Genomic DNA, 27052 nt, shown 5'->3' with positions numbered 1-27052 from the left:
CAACACAAAGTCTGAGCAGCCAGAACCCTAGTACTGACCTCTCTTCGCCATTTCATAAACGCAAGTCACACATTGTAGTTTGCTCCCATACCAGTTACCAACAAGCTGGTTGTCTTCCACATTCTTCACTCAGTTTATAAAGTGTTTGCTGGGGGCAAGCTGGGCCTAGTACCAACAACCTCATCCTCGGTTCTTAGTACACTCAAACATCCTGACCAGCAATGCCACCGTTACTTTCAAAACAAAGTCTGCAGAGAGACATAAAAACCAACTACTTAGAAATAAAGTATACATTGCCTACAAACTGACGACCAGTAATTAACCACATGCTGGTTTTTATTTCAAGTTGCTGGCTTTCAGTGTTCAGTTGACTTAAAACAATGATTTCCCTCACTGAATTCATCAGTGAACACTGCGATTGTCACTTGCCTCAATTCTTAGGCACATAGCAAGAAAGAAAAGTCATGGAAGTTCAACAGTAAGACAACAGGAAACTTACTCAAATACTCCTACCTTTCAAGACTTCAAATACCCAGTAGCTGAGTTTTTGCGTACTGCTGTCCCCTATACACTCCCCTCCCCCATCACCAGCGTATCAAAATTAAAACCACCTAATTATGGGAAATATAATGAAATTAATTCAAATAGGTTTTAAACTTTGTTGCAAAACTGCTGAAAGTATCTCAAACAGAAAAAAAGAACAATTACTCCTTTTTGAAGTGTGTTATGTCATGAATGTGGACTTGACAACTGTAAAGAAAAACTTCCATCAACTAAATCTAAGTTACAGGAAAGAAGGCAAATTCCTTATCATCTGGTCAACTCATTCTGCTGGAAAGAAGAAAGTAAAGCAGATTGTGCATCTTCAGTTTTCTGCTTCCATTGCAGCCCACTGGTTACCTATGCAAATACTTCAAAGTGCAACTTAAGAAACAGAAAAAAAATTCGTATGTGAATCCTTAAATAGTATTTTTGAATTATATAACGTTAAAGACATAATGATTCTGCCAAAGCAAGCATATAAATTTCAAGTTCAGAATAAACTGTGTATGTAGGTACCAGAGTAAAATAGTACAGACTGAAGATAGCTTCCCTCAGATACATTCCCAGCTGAAGCTTTCCCAAGCTCACACTTGCAGTTTGGTTTGGTGGTGGCTTTTTTGTTTGGGTTTGGGTTTTGTTGGGTTCCCCCCCCCCCCCCAACATGCATCTATCAGCAGTACAGTTCTGGTACGTTCCATTCAGTCTTTCTCTCTTGATGCTAAAAGCTCTTTACAGGTAAAAAGGATAAAACTATTGTCCTATCACATTTTGACAAACTGTCTGAAGCGGTTAGTTTCATTAACAGGAAAGGAGGAGGTATTTTTATAAAAGTAATATAAAACACAGCCAAAAAGCTATTTTAAAGCAATTGTGTCCAACAGCAAAAAGATCAGCACTTTTAATTTGTAGCACTGTTTCTCCCAACAGAGAACAGATGCCTACGGACAGAGATACAAGTTCTGTGAATACACTTGCCAAGTTGACTTTTTTGTTTTAAATTCACCTCAAAACTTAATGTTTCAAATCATGAAAGGGTCTAAAAGCTGCACATAAACATTATTTAATGTTAGACACACACTAAGGTTTTTTATTAAGCATTACACTAGAACTACTTTGGTATAAAAATACTTTATTTTAAAGCTATGAAAGTTATAAAAATATGTAGTTAAACTTTCTACTCACAGAATGTTTGCTATTTTAACATTAGTGATTTGTTTCTCCTAAGGAATCTGAATTTTATTCGAAAGGTTTACAAGACATTATTACTATAATTTAAAAAACCCAGCATTACAGGGAGCTGTACTAATTGTGATGTTTTATCAGTATTCATTTAACCTCTAGATTTTTAATGAAGGCAGCAAAAACAACTATTTTCTGATGATACAGAATTTCTTATTTCTTGAAGCGTTTCTGTGGTTGACCACTTCTTCATTAGTTACCTGCAGCATGGCACCTTCCTGCCAAAGAAAAAAAAAGTGTATCTGAAGAAGTTTATCACATATGTCTAAACCAAATTACCAATAGGGGAACTTCAGCCATTTTTTTTTTTTTTTTTTTTTTTTAAGTATAAGCAGTTCACTGGTGTGTCTAACACAAAAGGAACAGGACTTTTGTTAGCTGAGTCCACATTCTTCAGTGGGTAGCCTTTTAAAGGCAACGGAACTTTGAAATTAGGGCTTATTTTTGGTTGCTTTTTTTTTTGTGGGTTTTGTTGATTTTTATTTGAAAACCAAATCTAGCAGAGTATGCCACCCTTACTCTGAATAACTCATTACTTGGATGAATTTTCATTAATTTGAGGTGCAAACATTCAATGCAGTGAGAGTAAGGCTGACTGAATTTGGCACTAAGGTTTATTAGCTGCAAGAACTATAAAAAATGGTGGAAACCTCGACATTCTAGCCAAATTCCAATTTACGTAATTACAGTATACACTTATGAAATACCACCTGCAGTTTCATTTGAAGTTTTCACTTCCCCTCCTAAAGAACTGCTTATGCAGTTGTTAAAAGAATGGACGACACATTCCTTCACAGAGGCAGATGTATTCTGTGGTGAAATTTTTTTCCTTACACGTAAACAGTCTACAGTTACTTGGGAACCTTCAGGATGAAACATGTTATATAAAATAGATTACAGTAGACAAGACACACAACAACATAGTTCATTTTCAACAGCACAGAACTACCTTCATTGCATTACCTTGCAACCACCATAATGCATAGACTCCCAAGAAAAAATAAAATGTTGCAGGATGCAAAAATAAAGTTGTATGATTTAATTAACTTGTGACCTACCATTTTAACTACCAACACCAGGGATGGAACCCTTGCAAAGCTTTACTAATGGACACTTGCAGGTCTCATTTGTTCAACTGTAGCAGTGTACAGTGGCAGCAGTCTATGCTTGTCCAGGGTTCATATCATAGCTAGATTCCAGTAGGAAAAAAATATGTTAAGTAGCTGAAATTAACAAAAATTTGTTTGTAAAAAATTTAATAATACAAGAAAAACAGGATTCACAAATTTCTTTTCAATTGGTAATTGTTAATTCATTGCTATGTTAAACTACATAACGATAATTGCTATACTGAAAGAATACTGTCATACAATATTAATTTCTTGGTTTTGGAACATTAAGAAAGGAAAAGTAAATAAGATCTTACCTAAAGAAGTTTAACTGAAGCTTAGAACTATTTTGCTCTACACCCTCAGCCTTCGTTGGCATCCTTATAAACTATTGTGGTTAAAGCTTTGCAGAAATACAGCGCAGCTTTTTAAGACTGGCTGAACTTAGTGACGTTTTCAAGACTTCTCTTGTACTAGACCTGTGTCCCTGGAAGAGTACCTCGCTGGGGATATTTCCTTTCCTTGCCATTGAAGAAGCAGCATCTAAAAGATCTAAAAAGGTGTTTCTCCTTGCAGAGATATCCCTTAAGTTATCTAGATACTTTAAACCTGATCATTTACAAACAACATACTTTTCTTCTGACCAGCATTTAATTTTACACGTACAACAATAGCTTTATATTATTTGTGGGACCTTATACTACCCACTCCTTGCCTTATTTTACAGTATTAAAAAAAAAATCTAAAATTACACAATATTTCCTTTAGAATTATTTTATTAAATCATAAATGTACAACAGCTTCTTAACTCTACACACGCACTTAAATTTTTAAAAGGAAAACGTTATGTCTTATTACACCATGATCCTGGCTAATAGCTTTTCAAAACTTTGAGAAAAATCTTAAAAAAGGTTTCACATGTCACCTGAAACTTACAAATTTAACATTATCAAAGGAATGCTTCTACACTTACAAAGACCACTAGAAAGAAACAACAATTAAAAAGCTAAGAAACTGTCTCAAAGGCATTTTTACAATCCTTCCTCCACAGTAAGGTAATGTTATTAAATAATCCAAATCCATTCACAAAATGGCTCTCTGCATCTGCTCTGGTGTCTTCTGCCATATCACTGCATATTTATGCATGACTGAGATAAGTGTTTCCTTAACATTGTTATTTCGATAACCTGAAGCTGTTCTGTTACCTCTGGGCTCTCATCCTCTCCTATTTATACAGTGAAGCCTGTTTCAACAGAAGTAAAGAGTAAAAAAATAGGTTATGAAATTATTCATCTAACCATTTTTTAAAGGAAAGATAATATGATCCTAAAAAGCTTTTAACTCCTGCAGCTACTCTCAAGAATCACTGCAATTTTAACACTTATAAACATACTTACCCATGGCATGCTTGCAGAAACTCAGTAACGGCTCCTCCCTCCATATCCACCACTTCCTCCACTGCCCCCTGGACCATAGTTTCCTGCAATTGCAGAGAAACAAGAAGCAGAACAGTTTCATCAGTAAACTTTTTAAATCTAGGAATGCTTTTGATTCTGTATGAAGATTAACATTTGCTTTACTTCCAGAGATGGCACATACAACAAAGATTTTAACATTTTGGTGTCCTAGTCTAAGTAACTTCCAAAAACCGCCACAAGAAGTACATGCTGAAATCTTAGAAGATTCAACAGTGTTACACATAATTTGATGCACTGTACCATCTTGAGCCTCCAAGGGCTGACTTTACTTGCAGGCTAAGCCTTACAAGAAAGGGCTTCGTGTTTCAATTTTGTGAGTTCTACTCGACGTATTAAATTACATTTAGACAACAGGAAGTGTCAGGAAAAAATAACGCTACAAGAGGGGGAAAAAGATGAAATTCCAGCAAGTTTAGTGGACTTTTAACTAGACTGCCTACAAATGGAGTAAGCCAATAGCAAAGAACATTAAAAACTTGGCCAAAATCTTTACAAACTGGAAACTGCAAAACATTTCCTAATATTCTGGGGAAAAAAGTTAGGATCTTGTCATATATAATTTCACCTTTACAGTCTTAAGATAAGAAATTGTAGCCGAATTGCAGAAAGAGCAGGAGCACTACAGTCCATTCTGTTGCTGAAGTTACCCAATTTCTACACATCTACCTCAGAACCACGGAATGGTTTGGATTAGAAGAGCCCTTTAAAGGTCATCTAGTTCCAGCCCCCCTGCCATGAGCAGGACACCTTCCACTAGACCAGGCTGCTCAAAGCCCCATCCAGCCTGGCCTTGAACACTGCCAGGGATGGGGCATCCACAACTTCTCTGGGCAGCCTGTTCCAGTGCCACCACTCTCACGAAGAATTTCCTCCCTCTACCTAATCTTGACCTACCCTCTTTTAGTACAAAACAGTTACCCCGTGGTCCTATCTTCCCTACCACCCTCCCAGAAGACGGAAGCCCACCCACTCTAACTCCAAGACAGGCCAGAACATATACAATACCTCCACCATATGGTCCCCCCATGTTCCTGCTGCCACCAAAATTTCCACTCTTCATTGGACCGTAATTTGAAGGTTGTTGGTTGTAGTTTCCAAAATCATTATAGTTTCCACTTCCGTAATTGCCTGCATTATTAATGCAAAAGTGGAGAAATACCTAGGTGAGCTACAACGCATACAGGACTCACAAAGTTATCTCATTATCAGAATGTTAAAAGTACAAAATCACACAGATATTCCAATAGTGTGTGCAACAAACTGCTTTTTCATGCTTTTTGGAAAACAAGAGCTTCCTTAGATAACATTTGCACACACACATCCCAGTCTTGGATGACTTGCACTCATTTACAACTAAAACGCTAGGTAATTTCAAGCGAGTAGGTTACCTCCTCCATAGTTGTCATAACCACCTCCATAGCCTCCACCCTGGTTGCCATATCCAGGTCCTCCTCCACCATATCCTCCTCTTCCTCCTCCATAACCAGGACTGCCACCAAAGTTGCCACCTATGACAATACAATCCTTTTTAAAATAAACTTTTCCATGTAGAAGGCAACCAAATTCTAGAGACTAAGAGAATACTTTTCAGTCTAGAAGTCTACAGGGGAAGAAAGGGGTAGTTTTGTAAAGAACTTTTTATGAACACTGTTTTTAGAGGCACATGCTAACTCCCACCCTAACTGAACTGTGACCAAAACCCATTAGTCAGACCGCCTAAAAACCTCAATCAAAAGGCTTAATTAAAATCTTGATTTTTCAGGAAATCCAAGAAACAGAATAGGGCACAGTTGCCCAAGAAATAACCACAGAATTTGCAATATAAAGGTTTAACAGGAGCCAACAACCATGTGTGCTTCTTAAAAAAAACAAAATGGCTGTGGAAATTATGTATTTTCTACAAATGACAAGTGAATGTAAAAATGAAAAACGAATGAGGGAGTAACAACCACCACCACCAAGTAAACTAACCTCCAGGTCCTCCACCATATCCATTATATCCATCACCAAATCCACGGCCACTTCCATAGCCATCTATTGGAGAAAAAATCCAAAGAAGTTCAATTCACCTCTAGCAAACTAACTGAATTTGCAAATCCCTATGACTTTAAGGATAACTACCTCAAGACATTATTTATTAAGTACGCATAGATTTGAATTTAGAAAAATATATGTGAATAACACATCCAATCACTGCTTAACATCTCCATTTTATTGCACTAGTAAGGTACCCCGTTTTAATTTTGCACATAGCCCTTCCACTGTAAAGGTCTGGCAAGCGATGCATAGAATTACAGAGGAGAAATCTCTGAATTCCTTAAAAGAATTAAGTTGATTTTGGCTTTTAATAAAATCCTTATTTTTTTAAAAAAGAAAGAAAATAAATTCTATTTTATGGACTATCCACATAATCCATTTGTATACTACAGAAGAGGTCTGCAAGTTATTTTTCCCCAAAATTCTCATAAATGCAGCTGTAGCAGTTAAATTAAACAGCAGTATCTTACAAAGTTCCCTAGAACCAGAACGACAGTATAAATAAGGTAACAAAAAATATGCTACAAACATGCCTGTCTTACCAGCTCCCCCTCTGAAATTGCTGCCAGGTCCTGGACCAAAGTTGCCACCACCTCCACGAGCATCACCAAAACCGAAGTTTCCTGTAAGAATTTAACATTTATAAGCAGTGAGATCACAGAAAGCAAACAGAACCAGCCAACAAACAAAAAGCCAACAACAAACCACTAACCATTACATGTACATACCTCCTCTCCCACTCCTAGAATTTTGAACTTCCTGCATTTCCTGTCTAGAGAGAGCTTTCCTTACTTCTGCATTATGGCCATTGATGGTGTGATACTTCTGCACTGTAAACATATCAGATAAGATACCATCAGCATTTAAGTACTGATCTGGCAACAAGAAAGAATAGCAGGCTTCCAAAAGGAATTTCCCAAATAATACATATTGTACATCATTTAAGAACACCCCAAACATATCATTTTTAAGCAAAGAAGCCAGTACTTATTTTAAGTACATGTTCCCATGCAATTCACAGGAACTATGACATAGCAAATACTCATGCACATACCTAATCTCATTATCCCCTTAGTTTAAGCTTTACACAATTACCCTGACTGCTAAATTTAATACTATCAAATGAAAGCGTCAAATGAAGCTTACTTACATACAATTTTATCCACAGGATCATGGTCATCAAATGTAACAAATCCAAACCCTCTCTTTTTACCAGACTGTCTGTCAGTAATAATTTCAATAGTGTCAATTTTTCCGTATTCCTCAAAATAGTCACGAAGGTGGTGTTCTTCAGTGTCCTCTTTAATGCCACCAACAAATAGTTTTTTCACAGTAACATGAGCACCAGGTTTTCCAGATTCCTGTTAAAAGAATCCTTTGAATTATCACCAAGAAAAATTTCACAAATCACTGTATTTTGGCAGTACTTCAGGAATGGAATACTAAGATTTTTCAAGCACCCTCTTACAATGCATGTCCCTGCAACCTTGCTTGGCAGGTCTTCTGGGAGGCAAATAACATGGGGCAATTAGGAGGTTTTTTCCTCTCTCCCTTTACATCAAAGCCTTAGAAGCACTTGAAGATGATGATACAGGTAGAAAGGCTATGAAATGCATAGAAGTAAGTAAAAAGCCTTTAAACAGATTTAGACAAAACATAAAATCAACTGTTTGAAAGAACTGCCTAGTATTTAATAACTAAGTAATTTAGTAGCTAGAGCACAATTTTTGTAACAAAGACTTAGCAGCTTCCTCCGCCGATTTCCTCAAAAGCAGTGAAACCCACATTCCACTCCTATCAACAACAAAGGTCCTTCAACCTCAGCATATCCACACCTATGCATTTTAACTGCTATTCAAAATATGAAGACAACTCCACATTCATGTTTTTTTTTTACACTTTGAGCATGATATCCAAGCTGCTGCACTAGGCAAGAATGATTCATCCTAAAGCTTAGCAACAGCTTTGTGTGTACAAAAGTATGCATGTATGCTGCTTTAATTACCTTTTCCCAAACGCTAGCCAACCCTGCATTCTGCAGGGAACAGAAGAAAACCGGGATGGCTAAAAGAGGTACTAGCGGTTAAGATTTCTATTTCCCTTGACTTCTGGGACAACTCATTCAATTCGTTTGTCAGTCCAAATGCACTAAATACCTGGGGTCCTTGAACTGGTAAACCCTCCAAGAACTCCCACAATGTGGTAAACAGAAACTACATCTGCACTTGCTCCTCAAGTACCTTTGTGCCACAGTACCCTGGCTGCAAAGTTTACAAGTGTAGTGCATCCCTGTGCACACATCTAATTTCTACCCTGAAGTTTAAAACCATGTATGCCTGGGGCTAAAACCAGTCGCCCTAAGATGATTTTGTATACCACCACTAGAAAAAAAGTTTCCCTACTACATTCTCTGTTTTTATTCACTTCAAGTTACACACCTTTTAAGACTATCATGGAATAGTCAGGAGAGGCTGACAAGAGTTTACAATTTGAGGTTTAGCAACAGTAGCTGTTCTGGACAAGAGTTAGATGGAATTTGCCTAATTACAGGCATTCAACATGTTTTTAATAACAATATTTTCAGACCCCAGTTGTGTCCCTTGCACACACAATTCCACAACCAGAGTAACTTAGTAATTCACTGTAATAAGGAACATTTCTGTAAGTGTCACATAACAGACCTAAAATGTAGGAAACAATGCCCCAACTACATCCTTTTAACTAGAGAATTTAAACCCAGGCAGTTTCGAACAAGAACAAAGCAGAACTGTCCAACCAAAACAAGAGATGCCTTTTTCAAAGCATGAAAAGTATCTGCTTTCAAAGTCATACTTACCTCTCTAGCCACAGCTCTCTTAGGCTCAACCACCCTTCCATCAATCGTGTGAGGTCTTGCAGCCATGGCTGCATCAACTTCAGCCATGGAGGAGAATGTTACAAAACCAAAACCCCTTGATCTTTTGCTTGCAGGATCCCTCATTACCTAAAAACAATAAACACATTTTAACCATTTCTATCTGTCACCTAAGGTTAACAATAGCAATATTTACAGGAGACATGTAAATTTAACTTATATTTTACTCAAATTGATCTCAAAATACTATATTATAATGAAGTAGTAGGCTATGCTGGTTAAGTACATGAATGGCACTACTTGGCATCACAGAAATTCAAGCCATTGTTGTCACTTGGTGTTATGAAATAGCATTTACTGCTCCCAAAACAAAATCAGTGGAAGAACTTCTGCAGGAGTCACTGTCCCTGGAGGTACTTAAAAGGCACACAGATGTGGTGCTTAGGGGCATGTTTCAGTGGTGGACTTGGCAGTGTTAGGTATGAATGAACAGCTGGACTTGATCTTGAGGGTCTTTTCCAACCTAAATGACTCTCTGAAAACATCACACAGAAAGACATCATTTTCCAGCTTTACTGAGGCTTACCAGTGTATCAGCTTTCTGCCAAAGGTTACACAGATACAATAGTGCTCTCTGTAGGCACTCTCTAATGCATTTCAGCCAATGACAGCCAAGCTAAACTGTTGAAAACAGTTAATCTGTAAGATTTTATAGGAAACTGTGAATGCTCAAGAGTTCTTGCAAGGAAAAGTCTGTGCATATGCTTCAATGGACTGAATCAGGTTTAAATCAACCAACTGTACACTTAAGAAAATTTAATACTCCATCTTTTCATTAAGTTATCCGAAAAACTCCGCATGTTTACAACTTCTAAACATTCTATGCCATTATTGTGCATGAGTATGCCAAACTTACCACACAATCTGTAAGCTTTCCCCATTGCTCATAGTAACTCCTCAAGCTTTCCTCTGTTGTTTCAAAGCTTAAGCCACCAATAAACAGTTTGCGAAACTGCTCCTTTTCCCTCTGTCACAGAAAAGATTACATTAACATAACTAACAATATCCCCTTCCGCACCAGCATAATTAGACCCTAAGTAACATTTTCTGAATTGTTAAAAACTTGCAGTAAGACACATTTTTCAAAATTAGGCTTGTCTCTTTAAATGTTCTACCACTATTCAAGTAATTACGCAATTCTATGGGTCCACTTTTATGACACAGATTTTAGTAATGTGCTTCTTTCCATCTCTCCCTCCAAACATCAAGAACAAGGGATCACACTCAAAGATTTCCAGAATATTCCTCTTTGTAAGATATGCTTTTTAAAGAAAAGGAAAATAAAAACAAATCAAAAAGTTCTCATTACAGATAACATGTATTCATTCATACTGTCTGATGCTATTCCAGATGACATTTATTTTTTAAAAACCATTCTGGCTCAAATTGTTGTACATAAATACTATGATGCTATTTATCCAAGGCATTAAACATAATGATATATGAATATATAGCTAAAGATGTTCTAAAATGGGTCACTGATTCAAGTTTTCTCATTAATTATTAAAATAATGAAAGCTGGAGCATCTGTGAAATCAATCTGGGATCCTGCACCATTGGAATTAGCAGTAAACCTACCCATCCTCAACAGCAGCAATACCAAAACTAAGTAGATTCCCTGTAAGTTGGAAATGAGAATACTATGTACTTCCATATGTATCCACTAATATAAACTATGCTTTCAGTAAGACTTAGTTCTATTACCTTCCAGAGAAATTACCACTGCGCTTGTTCAGCAGCAATTTCTGCTGTGATGACAAGTACATCGTTCAAAAAAAACCACAGGACCACTAATAAGGTACTACATTTACTGGTTTGCATGCGGTATTATACCAAAGCAGGAAGGACAACCTTCCAACCTCTACCAGTTAAAAACACTTTCGTACTAACTTTTTATACTAAGCAGGGATCATAATTGCCATTTTCTACACAGAGTAGTATCACTGGATCATACATTTCACAATTTCCTGTCAAAAAGCAATGATTTAAAAAATGTACTAAAAGGTAGTCCTCTTCCACAAAATTTAAATTTCAGAATGTTGTCTGAAAAAGATCTGTCCTGCTAGGGACAACAGAACTCAAATGCAATGATTACTTCAGCTTTATACTGTTAACTAATTGTAAAAAAACAAGAAAATCTGCTTGGGTGTTTGGTTTGGTGTTTTCTTCAGGGTGGTATTTATCTTAAAACACCGAATTGTTAGCTATAACTGACAAACGCAACATGAACAACTATGCACTGGACATTAAGATAAATGTAAAAGGAAATTACGATGAACAATAACAAACAATGCGATTTGAAAAATAAGCAAAATAGTTCCGTGTAAATGCTTTAAAAAGTATTAAGCCAATCTGCATGTAGACCAACGCGTCTTCTGAGTTTGTCCAAGGCAGGCCTGGATCTAGATGCACGTAACAGTTAAGACAATTACTGCAGTTAGTACTGAACCAGTTTTTGTTCAAAATACATCACTATTACCAGCCTAAGATACTGCAGCCTGACAAGGAAGTCAAACATTAGAACACCCCCCCCAATAAATATAGTATTTGAGAACAATCAGTCTCTTAAAAAAACACTTGGCACTTGCTGTTGGATCTCTCATTTTTTCTTCCAAGGAATACAGAGGAAGCCAGTGCTGTCTTCTCCTTATACAGACAAGGAAAATAAGACATAAGAGTTTAAAAGCAGCAAACTCATGTGAAGTTTCCTTTCACCTCATCTCTTAAAAGGAATAAAGGAAAGGATGCTGCATACTAGACAAACTAAAAAGTTGTATGCTGCAAGCCATACTATCATTTAAAATCTCAGTAGGGTAGCCAGGTCGTCACTTTAAGAGACGATACTGCTGAAACAAAAATCCTCCCCTCAAATTACTTCTGTTCTGTTGCTTGAAAATTAAGGACTACTTGCTACAGTTTCATAGACCCACAAAAGACACTTTTTCCTATACAACTGATTGTCATGTACACAAATTTAAATTCTTATTATGAGAATCAAGCAAATTTAGTAGGCAGGCAGCATTTTTCCAGTGAGCCTTAGGTTTACCTTTGAAATCAGTTACAAATATGTAAATGAAAATCAAGAATGGGATCTTATTAGTTCTAACAACTGCATTTGTTTTTTAAAGGACACACATACCACACATTACTAATAAACATTAAGCAGAGCTCTGACCATCTGAAGTTTATGCTGAAGCTGTAAAATGTATGATAGATTCTCCAGTCCCTCTGAGAATCTCGATGAAAATCCTCATTTGGTAGAAACACCCCCCCCCACACACACAGAACCCACTCCTGCCAAGGCTCACAATATAAAAGCTGGAAGAAAAACCTCTCTCAAGATTTCCATAGTACACTCTCTAGCAGGAATGGAGTGTGATAGGAAATATTTATGAACTGTGTAGAATCTTCATCAGTGCTTATTTTAAGTCTTCTTTCACAGGCTTAAAGCAGCACTTCAAAGGACTGCAAAACATATAGCCTTTGCTGGAAAATTCATGGTCAGAGCAAGGAAATGTGTTTAATATAGCAATAATGCATGCACAAATACTCTGAAGTTGACCGCTGGCTTCTGCAGAGTTGAGAAGGCGAGTAACAAAAATGGTTAACAGACACAAGCGAGAAGGATCTCTGAACTTCCATGGCTAGGCCTGCCAAACGCAAAGCTGGGTTTACTGCTCCCAAACTAGAAACCTACCGCTCGCCCTCTTTCCGCCGCTCCAAGCGCCCAGTTAGGCCCTATACGCTCGACGGGGCTTTTGCAATCCAACAGCCTGGTTCTCCCCCTCCCCCGCCCCCGCCGTTATCAGGAGCGGAGCGGTGCCCGCGCCGGCTCCGCCATGTGGCGGCTATCAGGAAAACAGGGGCCCCCGCAGCTAGAAGCGGAAAATGGCGCCCAGAAGCAGCCGTCACCTCCAGGGGCAGCGATGCGGCGGGAGGGAAAGCGCTGCTGGAAGCACCGACCCCAGATAGGGCAGAGGAAATAATTAACACCCGGGCCCTCGGGCTAAACACAAACCAAGCGCTGCAAACCGCTCCCAGCGTGCAGCTACACACACGGTACCAGGAAAAGCTTTGCAAGCGCTCTTCTCCGCCCCCGCAGCCCCTAGCCGACTACAGCTGCCTGCCTGCCCACCTCGCAGCCCCTACTGCCCTCCCGCCTCACTCGCTTTCCCGCCCTCGGAGCGATCCTCAGAGCCTCACGCATTGGGGAGTCTCGGCGCCGCCATTTTACCCCTCCCCCTCGCCACCGCCATTACTAGCAGCGCCACACCGGCCGGTCAGCACCTCGCAGGGCAAAGGCGACTCCCCCCCCGCCGGATCGCGGACTGACAGACCTCCATGGTCCTGCGGCCCCCTCCTCCAGCACCACCTTAACTGCAGCTCGGCCAACGGGTACGTCAAGTGATTTAAAAACGCGCCACCCGCCATGCACGGCTACTGCAGCTTCCGCCTCCCCTCTCGGCTGCGCGCTAGCCCCAACCACCTCTTCCAGAACCTTCCTCCCCGCTAACGCTTCCTCTGCGGGAAGACATCGGCCCCCTACCCGCGGCGCAACGACCGGGACCCAGCGGCGGCACCCAGACCTGCGCCAACGAGGGCTCAAGCCTGCTCGTAACACCCAGACCCGAAAAAAATTTACTCCCTACGCACAAACGCGCCACCCTCCGTAAAAGCAAACTCTGAATTTTCCCTTTTCACGTACCATATTCTTCATGGTTTACGTATTCCTGCTTGAGAGTACCGTACAACTGGTCAGTAATGGCTGCCTTAACTGTTACGTAATTTGAAATTCAGCTCCACGTAGTGCTAGCGCCCTCCTTCTCCAGCCCCGGCTCGCTTCCAAGGTTTTCGTTTAAAAAAAAAAAACAACAAACCAACAAACAACCGCCCTCGATTCTGGAGCTTAAATATCTCCAAAGCGGCAGCAGTTTGGTATAACGTCCCTACGTGTTTTTATCACGTAATAAAAAGTCATCAACTCCGTTAGTAATGGCTGTCTCCGAAATGAGCCGAAGGAGCCGTCGTCGTCGACCTTATCCGCTTCGACAGTCGCCGGAAAAAGCCGAAAGGGGAATGGAAGCCCATTCGACTCGCTTCGGCAATTTCCGGAATTTGCCGAAGCGGAGAAGAATGGCGCTCGGGATCTGCTCGGCAATTTCCGGAGAAAAAGGCGCAGCAGGCATCGACTATCTAGCCCGTTCGGCAATTTCCGACAACGAAAGAGACACGCAATACGTGCCCGAGCGGAGCCGAACCAGCCCCGAGAACGACTGGCACAGTGCCGTTTTTTCCGGAAATTGCCGAACGGCTCCGAAGGCGCAACGGTCAAAGCGAGGGGTTATAATTAACCGAAGGCGGCCTCGTATCGCCCCCCCCAACCTTTCACCGGCCACCTGTGGTACTGGCACGGTGCGGAGCGCCCCCCCGAAATCTCCCCCAGTCACTGGCAGCTGGGCGGCTTCTTTCCCCCTCCGCCCGGGCAGGGGAAAGCGGTAACTACCTAAATTTTGGCGCCAGCGCCGACACAGCGCGGGGGCCCGGGAGCCAGCGGAGGGAGGCGGACCCCGCCGCAGCCTGCTCCGCTCACACCGCGTGCGCCGCCCGCTGCGGCTCTCGGCTCTGATCTTCCTTCCTTCCCCCCCCCCCCTCCTTCCCCCCCCCCCCCTTCGGCCGGCCCCGCACGCACCGCGACAAAGGGTGAGTGCTGCCGCCCCGCGCGCCAGGGAAATGGCGATGGGGCTGCTCCTTTCTTCCCGCCCCCTCCCCCCCCCGCCCCAGCTCTCAGGGAAAGCCAGCGTAGGTCCACCCGCGGTTCCTCGCCCAGAGCGTAAGCCTCCCAGTCAACTCCAAGCCCTCTTCCCCACTAATAAAGAGTTTTCGAGCTCCCCCGCTTTCCGAGCCCGCTTCCCTCCCCCCGCGCCCTCGCTAACGACTAGGCCTCCCCGCCGCAACGCGGGAAATGGCCGCGTTCCAAACGGCCCCCTCAGCCGCGCCGCATCGAGCTTCAAAAGCACACCAGCGCTTCCTGCCTACCCTCCCCGCTCCCGGGGCTCGCCGGGGCCGCTCTCCCGCATCGACTGAGGGCCCCGCGCCGCGGCGGGCGGCGTCCGCTCTGGCCCAACGCGCCCTCATGGCGGCGGCCATCATGGCGGCTGCAGTTACCGGGCGCCGCGGGCCCGTTCCCCCGCCCGCCGCCCCCAGCTCACCCAGTCGCTTTCTCTGTCGCCGCGAGGCATCTTCCTTCTTTTGGACGCCTGACGCGGTCCTGCGCTAGCCCCCCGTTGGAGAGACGTCTTGGCCCCCCTCCTGTGCTGGCGGCGACGACGGTAGGAGGTTGCAGCTCGCGCGTAGGCGGCGTCGTGCGCTCTGCCCCGTCAGCCGCCGGCGCGCAGTGCTCGGCCAGCCCAGCCCCGCCAGCCGCCGCGCCCGCCCTGCGCCGCGCTGCCGCCCAGCCGCTCCCCACCCCCTCCCTCTCTCCCTCCCTTCCCCCACCCCCCGCCTCAGCCCCCCTCAGATGTCGCTGTTGCCGCCGCTGCTCAGTGCGCGCAGGGCGAGAGTGAGGAGGAGACGGGAGACCCGAGCGGCTGGGCACCATTGAAGTCTGTATCCTTCTCTCTCTCCCTCTTTCTCTTGCTGCAGCCGCCTCCTTTCCCCCCCCCCCCCACCTCCCCTTCCCTCTGCGCCCCGCGCAGCGCTGCGCGGGCCGCGTCTGCGGGCCGCCGCGGGAGGAAGCGGGGCGCAGCCCGCCTGCACCCCCCCCCCTTCAATACCCCGCCGCTTCCTTGGCGGCGGGGGGTGACGGGCGGCGCCGGCTGCCGGGGGGCCGCGGCCCGCACGGGAGAGGGTGGGCGGGTGGGCCCCGGAGCCAGCGGGCTTCGCCGCGGGAAGGGAGGGCTGCGCTGGGGGCGGGGGCAGCGGCACCCGCGCGGCGGCGGACGCGCTCGGGAGACAAAGCCAGCCCGCTGCCGCCGAGCGGCGGCCTCCGCCACCGGGCGTCCCTGCTCCAGGAGGCGGCGGCGGCGTGTGCCGGGGCCGGGGGAAACGTGGCGGGGTGGGGGAGGCGGCGGGGGCGCGGCGCGCAGGGCCCGCCGGGCGGCGGGGGCTTGCCCGGGGCGGGAGCGGCAGGCCGCCTCCCTCGGGCCCCCGCGCTGGGGCGGTGGGCCGGCCCCACGCCCCCCCGGGGCAGTCCCGTTAGCTCGCCCGGGGCGGCCCCGCCGGCCTCACGTGCGCCCACCGCAGGCCCGAGGCGCAGCCTCCCCCAGCAGGCCTCCGCGGGGCTGCCCTTGTTTTCCGGCGGGGGTGGCACGGGGGTTTCGTTGCTCTTATTATTGTTTCTTTCTCCCTTTATCCTGCTTTTCCGACGGGGACGAGAGAAGCCCCTCTGCACTGGGGCCCTAGCTCCTGCCCTTCTCCCACCTCACCTACCCACCGCCTATGGGAATGCCAAACCCCACTTGGTGTCAGGGGAGAGTTGGGCGGGATTGCCGAGACGGGGAGGTTTTCTGGCCTTGGAAGGACTTTCTCTTTTGCCTTGCAGAGGCATATGGGGAATTCTAACAGTTCTATAGTTTGCGGTGGGGCGGGGACAATACATGCCTAAGGAGGTGCTCAGTTTGAGAAATGACATGAGAAAGGGGGTGGATTGTGTTCAACATAATTTGCTTAGGTTAAATGTGTAGCGTGTACAGCCTAGTCGAGTTAATATTGCTCTAGGACTTTAACTCTTGCAAACTTCAGAATCAGAAGGCAACGTTATAGTTGCATTAAGATAAATATTTGCTGTTTATAAGCATTTACTATGATGTAAGGGTAATGGGAGACTCATTATTACACCACAGAGCTGTAGCTGCTCCCCACCAGATTCACAGTTAATATACCTAGGTATACCTCAATTAACTGCTAGAATCTGAACTCCTGTTCTATTGGGTGTAAGGAAATAAGCATCCCTGATGGTCCTCCCCCTTTTCCCTAGAAACGTTGCTATGCCTTAGAAGGCCTTGGGAAAAACCTTTTTTGACCCTATATACCACTTTGTCAGTATTGTTTATCCCGGCTAGCATAATGGTGCATTACTGGGTTATGCCAGACAAAGTAGTAGCCTACTTTTTGTTCTGGATTTAATCCATGTTAGAAATATTATATGCAGTGAATACATGGGGGTTGGAACAAGGACCATGTTTGTATTGGGATGCCTTTCTTTGAGTAATGTAAACTTCCTTTTAATTGTCATGCATTTTTCTAGTAAAAGCTCTGCAAGTCTGCAATAAAAATGGCCTCCAATAAAACTACATTGGTAAGTTCATGCACACCTAAAGTATATAAGGATTTAATCAACATATTTTTCTTCAAACTTATAACTTGGCATCTCCATTTAAAAGATACATCCACATCTCCCCTCCCCAGCATTATTCTGACCAAAATTTCAGATCCAGAAAGTAAGGCTACTAGAAAGGACATTGGCTTTGGCTTTAATAAATCTGCCATTTCTAAAGAGACTTGTTGGGAAAAAAAACTACATTAAAGGACTCCACACTATTTCGTCTGTTCTACAGTAGAAAACACTAAGGATTTTTTTATCCTACTTTCAGTATACAGCGTAATTCATCATATATGTAAAAAATAAAATCCAAATCATGTATCCATTTAATTTCTCCCAGTGTATTTGGGGAACACTAATTGCCTGAGGAAAGGCAGTCTCTACAGATGAAACATAACATTATTGGGAAATCATGTGGCATAGTTAAGATGCCTTTTGAAATTATTTTTAACAAACAATGGTTTCTTTCAATTTCATAGGAGCAGAGATTATCTGATGTCAGCCCCTCCTCGACCATTTTAATGATGTATTCATGGATCTCGAGTCCTGTAAAGCTTTGCTTGGCATTAAAATAGGGACTTCTAAGGGCAGATGGTGGCTGGTTACTGTTCAGCTAATAATGACACATAGTTTTATGTAAGGCAGAACTGAAGTATAGCATGAGATGCATCTGAGGTTGAGGTGGGAAAGAAAGCAAAAATACACTTATTCAATTCAGAATTTGGATAGCAGAACAACTGGTCTATAATGCACTCAAAAGGCCTGTTCTTAAAGTTAGTGAAATGATTGCTGGTTGACCCATATCAAGATAAATTTAGTATTAACTCCTGGCTTAGGAGTGCAATGGAGTGCTTCCTTTACATTGTACAGTAACAAACTATTTAAAAATATTTGACCAAGGTGAATGTCTGAACTTTCTGTTAGTAATTGATTGCCCGCGTTTCCCTAATTTGAGGAAGAGAAGGGGTTAGCCAGCCTGGGGAGGGGATGCCTCAGGGAGAGGAAAGAATCTGTGAATGCAGTATTTTTAATCTTTTGATGTTGTTGAGAATTTTGCTGCACAGGTCAGGAAAATCAGTTATGGTTCCCATGGGAACCATAACTAATTCTGTTTCATTATGTATTTGCATGCAAAATCTAAATGTATTAAGGAATAGCAAAGCTCTGGAACTGTAATTCCGATTTTGTTACCTCTTGTATGTTAAAACACTTCACCACAGTGTCACATCAGTTGTTTTAATCTTGCCCCTCGAAGAAAGAGTGATCCACAGATCTGCAGCTGTCACATGTGACTTCTGAATGCAGGAAAGGAAGTGAGCCACAGATGAGCATTCAGTGGTCAAATGCCCAGGTTGCAGTTTATAACATGCAGCCTTAGAGAATGGAGCTTCAGGGGTCTAGTGGACCTTTAGTACCCTTTAACTTCGGTCAGGTACCAAATTCACTTGTGGGCTGAGATTTACATTGGCTTGTGTAATCTCAGAATGTACAGGTTATTAACAAATGTTCAGTAGTATTTCTGCAGGCTCTACAATAAAGCATTATTTTAATAGGTTGGAAAGGCTCAAGAGTTTGGAAAGCAGTTCTGATGCACGCAAGACATAATTAAACGCTAATATTTAAACCAGAAAGCAACATATTCTCAATTTTGTTAATTCTTCCTGCACTTCAAGAAAAAATACAGACCCCCATGACATTAATTTTCTTCTGTGGAAGATTATATAGATACTTAAGTCTTAGAAAGTAAAAAAAAATAATTGTTGCTGTGATACAGAAATCCAAAACATTTATCTTGTGGTGACAAGAATTAGTGAAGCCGAAAAGAGTACCGGAAAACAATCTTTCATTCAATCAAATAATTTTAGTCCAACAGAGAACACAGATGGAGATGTTCCCCACTTGTATCCTGCTTGCCTCATCACCAGTAATATAATGTCATTACTACAGTTTAGTGAGTCTTTTTTTTTTTTTTTTCCCTCTGCTTTTTTTGTTGTTTTCCTCATCGTGTGCCCCTTTCTCTTTTTCACACTTCCATTGCTTGAAAGAAACTGCCTTCATAGAAGCCTTGGACATCTTCATGTTTTTATTTTCCTTCAATTTCAGTCTTACATTCTTTTTCTTGTGGAGGCAAAAAAAGCCAGTGTGCTTAAGTTGACACTTTTCAGACAGGAATACTGTGGTCAAAACAGACCTGGGATATGCAGGCAGCTAAAATCTAATTGGAAATACATGCTCAGTTTTAGATAATCACTCTTCAATGCTTCCAAATCCAAACCAATGTCACAGAAGATACAATCATATACAGCAACTTGCTGTTTGAAAGGGAAACTTGAAGTTTTCCTCCTCTTTGTTTTGCACCTTCAATTTGTGGGTTGCTAACCAGAGTAAAACTATTTTGGGATAGAGGGAAAAATCAATTATAAAAAAGGGGCACAAAGACAGGGCTTTGGAAAGAAAGAATCAGCTTCAGATCTTCAGTTTACAGAAAGAAGGCAGTTTTCCTTGTGTCTAACACATACTGTTTTTTTACCTTTCACCACATCAGGACAAAATTCTAGAAGGTCTAAAAATTTGTCAGTTTCAGAATGGTTTTGCAGTATTCTCAAACTAACACCAATGAATTCTAGAGAAAGGCCCGCAAGCAAGTAGAGGTGCCCTGTGATTTTTGCTTGTGTGTTTTCTGTTCTATAGGAAGTGCATTATGAGGAATTAGTTCTGTCTACCTTGATTTAGGGTGCTGCATGACTATTATGTTTTAGGAGCTTAATACTGCCTCCATTAGTTTATGACTGCCACTTTAACAATTTCCTTATAAGGTGCAGTCCAAAATGGCAAGCAAACTGCTTTTGGTCTGCTGGTGCTCCAGAAATGTTACACAACAACATGATGGGCTTGTTACAACCTTTTGAAGATTACAAACAAGGAAATTCTGAAATGTGTCCTTCTATTACTATTTAATTGTGCCTTATTAAACTGGGAATGCCTTGAGGATGATGTGGATGTAATATTTATTTTTAAGATCTTAGAATATTATTTGAAGTATAAAATATAAACTTAAAACATAAAGTTTTTTAAGTTAGCAAAATTTCATTTACGTGTTAAGTGCTGTACTTTTAAGTGTAGCTGTCTTAATTTTTTGCACCTTTGTGACACCTGTTTGAATGTAAGTAACATTGGTGCGTGGCTAAGAATGAGAAGGGACTGCAGTAACAGAATGGTCCTAGCATGCTTCCTGTTCAATAGTTATGGGTTATTGTTGAGTATTTTGGTTATTGTAGCAATACATCATAAACTTTGCTTCCATCAGCTTCTCCTTTTTTGGTTTGATTTGGGTTTGATTTTTTTTTTTTTTTGTTGTTTGGGTTTGGTTTTTTTCGTTTGTTTGTTTTGGTTGGTTGGGTTTGTTGTTTGGTTTTTTTTTTGTTTTGGAAAAGGTAGTAACCACCTTGTTGAGTACCATCCCTTTTCTATTTTATGCATTTTCACAGTTCCCTTATTACTTTCCTTTACTTCTGCTGTATGCTGTTTCTTGCCTTCTGCCTTTTCACGGGCATAGAGTTAACTTTTAGAAGCTTCATAAGTTTTTGAGCATGTAGCACTGAGAATTAAATTAATAAGGGAAGTAGAGGCAGTGAGTGTATGGACAAAAATATTTCACCTTTTTAAAAACTGGTGTTGAGTTTCTCATTAAGCACCTGAAAAAAACCAAAACATTTAACATGTCTTGCTCAGGTTACCTGACCACATGCACTAATGTAAAAAGGAGGCTGAGCTTCTGGTTTTAATGTGAATAAGTACATGATTCTTCGCTGTTTACTGAGCAAAGTTGGATTTGGCCAGTGAAGTAACTGTGTAAAGCAGAAGAATGAATAATGTTGTTCTGAATTTCTTTTCTAGCACAAAATGGGAAAGAAACAGAATGGCAAAGGTAAAAAGGTTGAAGAGGCAGAGCCTGAAGAATTTGTTGTGGAGAAAGTTCTGGACAGACGTGTTGTAAATGGAAAGGTGGAATACTACTTGAAGTGGAAAGGATTTACAGAGTAAGGCGTTACCTTTTTTTTTTTTTTCTGATAGAATGCTAAATACTAACCATTTATTTGAAATAACTGTGCAGAGAGGAGATTGGATGATGTGGATACATTTTAAAGAACCTCAAGGGAAGGGCATCCATAAATGCATATTCAAGTCAGGCACTAAAGTATGAAAACAAAATAGAAGATACGCAGTTCAGTGTTTGTGCTATATACAGTGTTCCAAAGGTTTAACAGTTCCTTAGTGATTGTTCTTCTGCCACTGTTCTTTGATTCAGTTTGTGTAAATATGTAGCAAGGTAAACTAGACTGACAGTTGTCAGTTGTTACATGTGTGGTGGAATGAATGTTACTTCTGAGTAAGAAATTTTGCAGGGATTTAAACTGTAGGCAGCTCTTAAGTGTGAATTTGAAGCAGATAGTTTGCTTATTACTCACTTTTCGGAACTGGTCTCAAATTAAATGAATTTGCATGAGGAGTTCTGTGGCATGGTCACCTTCATCAGGCATACCTGAAAGGTAGGTAGCTTTTGAATCTCTTTCCCAGGACTTGTGGAGGCACAAGAAAACCTTACAGTTTACTTAAAAAGTTGATTGATAAAGAAGGCACGTATTTGTGCCTCCTCCCTCCCTTCTGTGACACTGGCAGACTGCTTTACTAGCTGAAAAAAGGGGATGCACCTAGCATTTGAATATAAGTAGTTACATATGCAGTGATATTATTGCTGGATTCCGCCCAAAGTGATTGCACTGCAACACTGCGTTCTAGCACCTGAAATTTGTGTAGTGATAAGTGCATAAACGCAATGTGTTTAGTATTTGAGGGTCTGTTTTGAAGTTGTGAAAATACGTTCTAGTAACTGAAAATAATTTGTAGGCATCCTGCTTGTGCAGTATGCTGTGGCAGTATTTGTGCATGAGGACTTCTGATGAGGTGCTTAGTTATTGTAGGGAACACTTACGGACTTGTTAAAATTTTAGTTCACAAAATGCGCTTACTGGAATATTTGCAATGCCCAGCTCTGGACGTGGAACCTTTGTCTCCTCCTGTAGTCAACTGAAGGAGGAAGAAAGTTCTAGGTATAGTTGAACTCAGTGCTCAGAGGCAGCTTTTTGAGAGTATTCCTCGTATAGAGAAGCCTAGACATATACACTCTTTGTAGTGAGTGTTGTGTACGTTCTGTTCTCCGTAAGTCTTGGGTGTTCATACCATATAGGGAGTCAGTTTAAATGGACAGGTAGGTTTTGGTAGGGTGGGGATTGCTTGTTTTAACTCTTGGGATCCCACATAGGTCACAGGAGTTCACACAGCTGCTTATTCTGCATTTTCAGTTTCAGAACATTGTTTTCCAACAATAGCAGAGCATACTTCATTCAGTCATCAAATGCAGTACGTGAAGGTTACTAAAGATGGCAAGATAAGCATCCTTAGGTTTAAGAAACCTGCCTTATATAATGAGAAAAATTACCTTGCTTAAGGTGAGCCGTGTGGATAGTTTTACATTTTTATTCTTAATTTTACATAAATATGTGTTTCAGTGCTGACAACACATGGGAACCTGAAGAAAACTTAGATTGTCCGGAGCTAATCGAAGCTTTTCTGAACTCTCAGAAAGCTGGTAAAGAGAAAACAGATGGTGCCAAAAGAAAATCTTTGTCAGATAGCGAATCTGATGATAGTAAATCAAAGAAAAAGCGTGATTCTGTAAGTATATATTCATGTACTAAGCTTTTTTTTTTCCTGTGTCTCTTCCCCACCTCTCTATCCCCATCCCCTCAAAAATCCTATTGTGGCTTTGAGAATGAGACCAAACACGAGTTTAAAACTGTAAAAATTGCACAGCATCTGGAACTGTGGTTTGAAAAGGGTAATCCATGGTATTTAATAAGACTGTCCAAATAGTTGGAAAAAGATGATTGATTGACATGATGACTAAAAGTTTTTGTGTTGTCCCATGATGCTTACTGAATGAATAATTGAAATTAAGACTGGTTAAGAGTTCTTAATGAATGATATTAAGTGGTCAGTTTGTATTAAAGCAGAGGGTTCCTGAATAAACATGAAACAAAGATGAAGTTCTGGTTTGGCTTTCATGTTTAGTATATGATCTTGAATAGGTGAGTGGCAAGATGGCAAAATGCAAAAACCAGGCAGTTACTTGGATTAAGACCAGATATGATGGAGAGGAAGTAGAAAGGGTGACTGAAGAAAGCATACTTTTTTTTTTTAAAGGTCTGGGTTTCTCCTACAATTTAAATTAAAAATTTTTGACAAATGTAATGCTGATAAGTATAAAATAATGGATGTATAATACTGTGTTCATTTGTCTCTGTAAACTTTCAAACTAGCAATTTGAAAACTAAATTGGTTGGCAAAGTCAGTGCTTTACCGAAGACAGCTGTTAGATGTGTGGTTACTGTCAAAATTAAGTTGGGAGGCATCAGAAGGAACAGTTGATGAATAATACAAAGAATATTTTAGTTTCTGTATAAAGTCTGGTGTGTGGCTTCATCTGGTACAGTAGTGGCCACTGTTTCAAAAAGAATATTGTGAAGCTAGAGGAACTATTACAGGAAATAGTGATACTCCTTCCCACCAATGGGATCTCAGGCAGCCGGGAAGAGTTGAGGTATTCCCCAGGGACGGTTTCACAGATGGTTTAAGCCAACCCAGGGCTGTTGTTTTGCTGAAAAGGATGTGTCTTTCCCACTTCCAGAATGCATTTTTGCTTTGCTGCTTTTGTTGTTTTTGCTGGCCATGCTTGTGTGTTTATGTTCTATAATGATTTTAGACCACTTGTTTCACCTATTGAGTTTTCAGAAATAAACGCTAGAAACATTGGTGTAAAATCCTTCATTATTACTCTACATCTAGATGATTTGGCCTGAAGATCAGTCATGAAAAAAGTAATGTAATCTCTGGACAATAATATGTAACGATAGCTTTTGTAATTATGTAACGCTATACTTTTTTGTTCTAATACACACATATATGTATGTACAGGAATATGTGTATCTAGCAGTAATGCCAGAATAGAATTTCATCTTAAACTAGATAACGGTCTTCTAACTTACTTAATAGGTTGATAAACCAAGAGGGTTTGCAAGGGGTCTTGATCCTGAGCGGATAATTGGGGCTACGGATAGCAGTGGAGAGCTTATGTTTCTCATGAAATGGTAAGTCTTATATCCACAGTTCATGTGTCCATATTAAGGGAGGGCAGACAGTTGCACTTAGGCTAATGAGACGACTTAATTTCAGAAGACAGAGAAGCTGGTAGCCTGCTTACTAACCTTGTATTGTTAGAAAAACAAGGCTTCTATAATCAGTTAGTACTTCATCCTTATTGCTTCAAAACTCGATCAGTTTCTGTAGCTTCGGTTTTAGAGAAGTAGAAATTTGAAAGGTAAATTCTCATAAAATATGGAAAAATTGACATTTGTATGGAAAAGCTGGATCTTTATATGGATCTTTATAATGTTCTTGCTGAGGGAATGGCAGGCAGAAATCCAGCCTTACATGTTTCAATAAGCATAAGTCAGTTGCTGCATAGCCAACCATTTAACCAACCATAGTGCCAGCTGTTCTGGGTGCAGCCAAGTGGAATTGGAAGCAACTAGTGGAGGAAGCTGAGGCTGAGGTGAAGAATAAACAATATGAAGGAGAGGTTTATTGTTGTGGGCTAGTAAGAGGTGAAATTGATGGGGAGAGGGTTGTGTTATTGGGAGAGCAGGTGAAGAGTGGCTTCGTTAGCTACAGTGTTGACAGAGGACTTCTTGCCTGTGAGCAAGCAGGATAAACTCGGTACTTTTCCCAGTGTTGAGAATACAAGAGATTGAATTAACGTTTGCTGGGGGTCAGATTTCTTATGGTGGTAGGATGAGAAGAAAGGTGGCTTTCCACAGCCTTTAAGAAGGGCACAAATTTCTGAATGGAGAGAAAAATGATTTGTCATGTGATATGCCTGGACTGCTAAAGATTAGTGCTTTGGAAAATTCTGCCTCCCTTCTGGCTTTTCAAATTCTCTATAAATTTTATGTGAAACTTGGAAGAGTTGCAAAATACAGATTGTGACTATTTGAATTTCTGTAGAGATAATTGGAAAAATCAAACACAAAGGAAACGTACAAAAATAAACTGGTTTTTTTGTTAGTTCAGTTGCAGTTGATTCATTTTTCATAATTGATTGTAGGCAACAAACACAGATGTGAATACGTATGCGCAGAACTGACTTGTAAAGACAGCATATGCTTTAAAATGGAATTTGAAGCATGCCGGACTGGAATGATTATCACCCCAAGACAGCATCAAGAATAGTAGTATGAAATAAAGCAAGTTACTTGCATAAATAGTAAATACAATTTGGATCTAAGTACCGCCTCTTAAGACTGATGCTGTTGATATTAAGAAGTCTCGCTTTGAAGTTTTGATTATGCTTTGAAAGACAAAATCAGCAAAGTTTTACTTCTTCTGTTACATACAGCAATAGGTAACTGTATAAATGGTTCCCTTTGAGAATAGCATTTTCCTTTCAAACAGAAATGTGGAGAGGAAAGGAAAGATGCAGCTATGAAACCTCGCCATTAGCATGGAAATTCTTGGTAGCTATAGCAAAAGGTATACTGAAAACTGATTTCTAGCTGATGTTCTTTTCAGAACTTATGACCTACCAAGAGCTGCTAAATGTACTGAATTATTACACATTTTCATAAGTCTCACTCTCTTCTACATCAGGAAAGACTCTGATGAGGCAGATCTGGTGCTGGCCAAAGAAGCAAACGTGAAGTGTCCTCAGATTGTAATTGCTTTTTATGAAGAGCGACTAACTTGGCATTCATGCCCAGAAGATGAAGCACAATAATTGTTTGCATTGCTTTTTTATATATATGAATATTAAAACCTGAAATTTGATTTGTTAGCCATGTGAGAAACATACATTCTAACAAGAATTAAATTTGATATTTTTTTGAAGTAGTATGTTTTGCATCAACAGCAAGTAAATAAAAGCTTTCTGCAACTTGTTTCATTTATCACAAGAGAGCATTTGATACTACTACTTCCTCCATATTAGGTAAAAGCTTTTATAAAATGTTCATAAACTTCCATAGTTATTACAGAATCATAATGAATGTTTAAACAAACTCACAGATGTTTTGTAGTCTTCTATACTATTGATGTGCATGTATCTTCTTTACCCAAGCCCCTAGCCCTTTAAACCTGTAGAGTTATTCTTTTTAGTATTTGGGATCACTTGGTCTCGAGAAGACCAAGTGACAACTAACTTTGTAGTAATTTGAATGTTATCAGACTGTATATTGTTTACTTTATTGTAAATACTGGTGAACAGTGGTCAATAAAATAGTTTTATATTCTTCCTTTA

The 27052-nt window shown here is 41.2% G+C and overlaps 2 protein-coding genes across 14 annotated transcripts; one reads left to right on the top strand and one right to left on the bottom strand.

Moving 5' to 3' along the window:
* Positions 1–1655: 1655 nt before the first annotated feature.
* Positions 1656–15737, bottom strand: HNRNPA2B1 (heterogeneous nuclear ribonucleoprotein A2/B1). Of its 8 annotated transcripts, none has more exons than XR_005827370.1 (12): positions 15530–15737; positions 10177–10287; positions 9243–9389; positions 7557–7767; positions 7135–7236; positions 6940–7029; positions 6341–6403; positions 5758–5877; positions 5375–5497; positions 4289–4371; positions 2841–2971; positions 1656–2000 (listed from the first exon to the last, which is right to left on the bottom strand). XR_005827370.1 is itself a non-coding variant. In XM_040590240.1 (11 exons), the coding sequence occupies exons 1-10, from the start codon at positions 15557–15559 to the stop codon at positions 4310–4312; spliced, it is 1059 nt and encodes a 352-aa protein (XP_040446174.1). In that variant the 5' UTR covers positions 15560–15737; the 3' UTR covers positions 1656–2000; positions 4289–4309. The 8 variants fall into 8 exon arrangements, 6 of the variants coding, with proteins under 6 accessions (XP_040446174.1, XP_040446177.1, XP_040446175.1 ...); XR_005827371.1 differs by having other exon boundaries at positions 6949–7029; XM_040590240.1 differs by lacking the exon at positions 2841–2971.
* Positions 14478–27052, top strand: CBX3 (chromobox 3). Of its 6 annotated transcripts, none has more exons than XM_040590246.1 (6): positions 14478–14815; positions 17566–17616; positions 21538–21680; positions 23211–23376; positions 24754–24848; positions 26407–27052. In XM_040590246.1, exons 2-6 carry the CDS (start codon positions 17593–17595, stop codon positions 26531–26533), a joined length of 555 nt encoding a protein of 184 aa, XP_040446180.1. In that variant the 5' UTR covers positions 14478–14815; positions 17566–17592; the 3' UTR covers positions 26534–27052. The 6 variants fall into 6 exon arrangements, with proteins under 6 accessions (XP_040446180.1, XP_040446184.1, XP_040446185.1 ...); XM_040590247.1 differs by lacking the exon at positions 14478–14815 and adding an exon at positions 15002–15020; XM_040590245.1 differs by lacking the exon at positions 14478–14815 and adding an exon at positions 15792–15922.

The sequence above is a fragment of the Falco naumanni genome, chromosome 4 (genome assembly GCF_017639655.2).
Source record: "Falco naumanni isolate bFalNau1 chromosome 4, bFalNau1.pat, whole genome shotgun sequence".
Lineage (NCBI taxonomy): Eukaryota > Metazoa > Chordata > Aves > Falconiformes > Falconidae > Falco > Falco naumanni.
This window is presented reverse-complemented; position numbering and strand designations above follow the sequence as displayed.